At 44.3% G+C, this 3,354-nt stretch overlaps 1 protein-coding gene across 1 annotated transcript; it reads right to left on the bottom strand.

The window, feature by feature from the left end:
- Positions 1–200: 200 nt before the first annotated feature.
- Positions 201–2,310, bottom strand: nkx1.2la (NK1 transcription factor related 2-like,a). The gene is made up of 2 exons (XM_030107175.1): positions 2,146–2,310; positions 201–824 (listed from the first exon to the last, which is right to left on the bottom strand). Exons 1-2 carry the CDS (start codon positions 2,308–2,310, stop codon positions 201–203), a joined length of 789 nt encoding a protein of 262 aa, XP_029963035.1.
- Between the last annotated feature and the right edge of the window lie 1,044 nt (positions 2,311–3,354).

Genomic DNA, 3,354 nt, shown 5'->3' with positions numbered 1-3,354 from the left:
TGTTGAACTCAGCTACTTCACTGTAATAACTGTAGTTGGATTCATGGAACAAGATTTTTTTTTCTCTTTCTCTCAGCTGGCAAAATAAGATGGCAATGAAGCAGTGATCCAGAGTAAACACTTAAACATTTACATCATTTTTCCCCCAAAGTATAAAAAATACCCGACCACAAAAAGAGGAATACCACCCTGTATTTATTCTATAGATGTGGATTAAAATAAGTTGGCTGAACGAATCCAGAGGACATGAAAGGGTGCAGGAGCCCCCCAGTGGAGGAGAGCGGTACGCCCCCCGCTGTGTGGAAGATCACTCCCCCTGAACTGAAGTTGGAGAAAGTTTGGTGGAAGCCTGCGGGGTTTGTCCCGCAGGTGCCGGGGTTCGGGCTGACGCTGACCAGGGGGTTGGACCCGGGCTGCAAGCTGCTGTCCGCCCCGGGGTTCTGCTTTTTCCACTTGGTCCTCCTGTTCTGGAACCAGATCTTCACCTGGGTCTCGGTCAGGCTCAGGGACAGGGCCAGGTTCAGTCTCTCGCACACGGACAGGTAGCGCGTGGTGCGGAACTTGTTCTCCAGAGCGACCAGCTGCTCGTAGGTGAAGGCTGTCCGCGCGCGCCTCGGCTTGGCGCACGTCTGGTCCGGGCGCCGCCGCTTGTGCGTCGCGGAGTCCTGCAGCGGGAGCGCCGAGTCCCGGTCCGCGTCCCCCGGATCCCCGGTGAGACAGGGCTCGGTGTCGAGCAGCGGCGGCTCGGTGAGCGCTACTGGGTGTCTGGAGAAGGCGGAGTGTCCATCCCCCGTCTCCAATCCTGGAAAATAATAATAATAATAATTTAAAAAAAAAATACACACATTTAAGCCTTAAACAAAATCCAACTTCATCAAAACAGAGATCTGTTTGAATTTAATGTTAACTACAGAAGGATGGGAAGGTGGTGAAGTGGTTTGCACTGTAGCGAGAGGACCCTCAGGTCGAGTCTGGGTTGCTTTTGAGTCTTTCTGTGGTTGTTTGCATGTTCTGCATGAGGGTCTGAGGTGAACTGCAGTGTTGGGTAAATGAGTGTGGAAAATATATAAAAGATGGATGATCAACAGCTGGATCTAAAATAATTTAGAAACTAAATTATTAACATTTTGAATATTTTACATTACATTTATGAAGGCCCATTTGTTATTAAATGGTTCTCAGTATTTTCAAGATGATTAATAAGATTTTAAAAATGAAAAAGTGACTTGTGGGGTTTAATTTTAGTGATGATATTAAAATCAGGCTGCTAAATGTGTTAAATGGACCGTGGTGCTGAATGACAGCTCCCCAGACACAACTTTAGGAGAGGTGTCTTCATTCTCTTTGATCAGTTGTAAAAAAAAAAAGCAAACAGAGAAGGCCTCAAGTTGACATCTGTAAAGTGTTTGATTAGGATCCTGAGGCGGAACAAAGCGGAGATTCAGAGGAGAGGAAGACTTGGTCACTAAGCCTTAAATAATTTATAAACCGCACAGCGCCTCAAATGTCATGTTGCGGAAAGAAATCCCGTCTAAATCCAGCCCCGCCACCTCAACCATGACGTGCTAATGGAGTTTCATATTTGCGGCCGGATCGATAAATGTCATCTATTTAAAGGGAAGTTTTAATCGAACGATATTTAGGATCAGACATGGATGGGGTGTGAAGTTTGTACCTGCAAGGTGCTGGAGGGAGATATGCAGGATGCAGTAATGGGATATCGATCAAAGCGCGCGGAGGCATCCTCAATGGGACGATTTAAACAATTATCTAGCCTCCCTGTCCCAATGCCAATCACACGCCGGGGCTCTGGGAGCAAGCCTTTGTCGCTTCCTTCAAAGGAAACTCAGCCTTGGAAATTAAGGGAAGGTCATAGAGAGATGACAATAAATCTGATGGACAGGCTACACTTTCTGCTTTTCACTCCTGAGTGCAGCAGAAACTTTGACGAGACGGTTTCGGAGCAAATTTTTATTTAATTCTTTTGGATAAAATATTGAAACTTCAGGATGAGTGGATGGTCGTTGTCATAATCTTTGGAAATTATTTACACAGATACAGAAAAAAGGACTTAAAAAAAAAGAGTAAAGCGAGGTTCTAATCTCAATAATGTAAATATCAGAAGATTTTACCTGTTTCTGTGCTCTCCTGTCTGAAGTCTCCACCTGCCGTCTTATCCGACTCCAAACTTGCATCGGCGACAAGAAACTTCTCCTTAACGATGGGGAGATCGTTTATCCTTTTGCTGTTGAATTTGTTCGGATCCAAAATGTCAATTATGGAAAAGGAAATTTTGTGACTCGTCGTCATTGTCACTCGCACAGTTCCGGCATCCTTCCTCTTCCTTTTTTTTTTTTAAATCTTAATGCCAAAAACACCCGAAATCACGGCGTGCGTAATTACGCAGAGCCGCAGGAGAACTTCTCATAGTTTCAGGGGACAGGGCGAGGATTGTCTGCCTGAGTCTTCTTAAAAACCAGATGGGTGGAGGTGACGGTGGTCCCCCCGGAGTGTGGACCCTCTGCTCCCCGGCTGTCAGTGTCGGATCATGAGTGAGATGACCGGAGCGCGCGCCGGTCTTTAAAGCGTCTGTTCCCCCACCTCGGTCTCTCAACCCCGACACGTGACACAAACACTATTAGTGCTCCACACCGTCGCCTAATGGGCGTAAACCGTTTCCCGATGATCACCCATATCGTTAAATTCAATAATTCACGACCCTGGACGAAAATTGCGCACAGATGGCGCTTGATTTATGTCCGATATCGGCCTGGTTCCTCAAATTAAACACAATTTAGAGATATTACGGTCAAGAAAGAGATTTTCCTGCAGCATGAGCAGAATAAAAACTTTCCCTCAATATACATTAAACAGTGGGTGCTTAAATTTAATTTATTGAAAGTTTATAGACTGTCTGACATGTTACAGCAGAGTAGCAACGTTTATATGTAATTTTGAAAATCCTATAAATGCATATTACACTGCACTATAACCCAGTGAAAACAGGTTGATAAACATTTGTGGAGGTCCGTTATAGTTGGTGAAAATAAGAAATAGGATAGCACACAGGGTCAGTTTATTTCTATTGGTCCTGATATTCATTAAATGCATTACATTTCAGTCTTTTTGCCTGCAGTGTGAAACAGACAGGAATACACAGCTCAGAAGCTCAGCAATAGATGCAGACCTTTAAATAAACATTCAAGACTGCAGACAACATTTATCATTTGTTTAGTCATTTTTGCATTCTGCATTGCATTCCAAGAATGCAGCAGCACCTTACTATGAAATAATCTTTCAAATAGCAAGTTGAACTTGTCCATTAAAGAAAACTAAAACAGGCTGTGTGTTTGG

The sequence above is a fragment of the Salarias fasciatus genome, chromosome 13 (genome assembly GCF_902148845.1).
Source record: "Salarias fasciatus chromosome 13, fSalaFa1.1, whole genome shotgun sequence".
NCBI lineage: Eukaryota > Metazoa > Chordata > Actinopteri > Blenniiformes > Blenniidae > Salarias > Salarias fasciatus.
The sequence above is the reverse complement of the archived record's forward strand: the minus strand, read 5'-3'. Positions and strand labels throughout refer to the sequence as shown.

Excerpts from the sequence above, each read along its gene's own strand:
- nkx1.2la (XM_030107175.1), bottom strand. The coding sequence starts at position 2,310 with ATGACGACGAGTCACAAAATTTCCTTTTCCATAATTGACATTTTGGAT. Across the intron at positions 825-2,145 it reads GTGGAGACTTCAGACAGGAG|TATTATTATTATTATTTTCC; the intron begins AGCACAGAAACA and ends TTTTTTTTAAAT.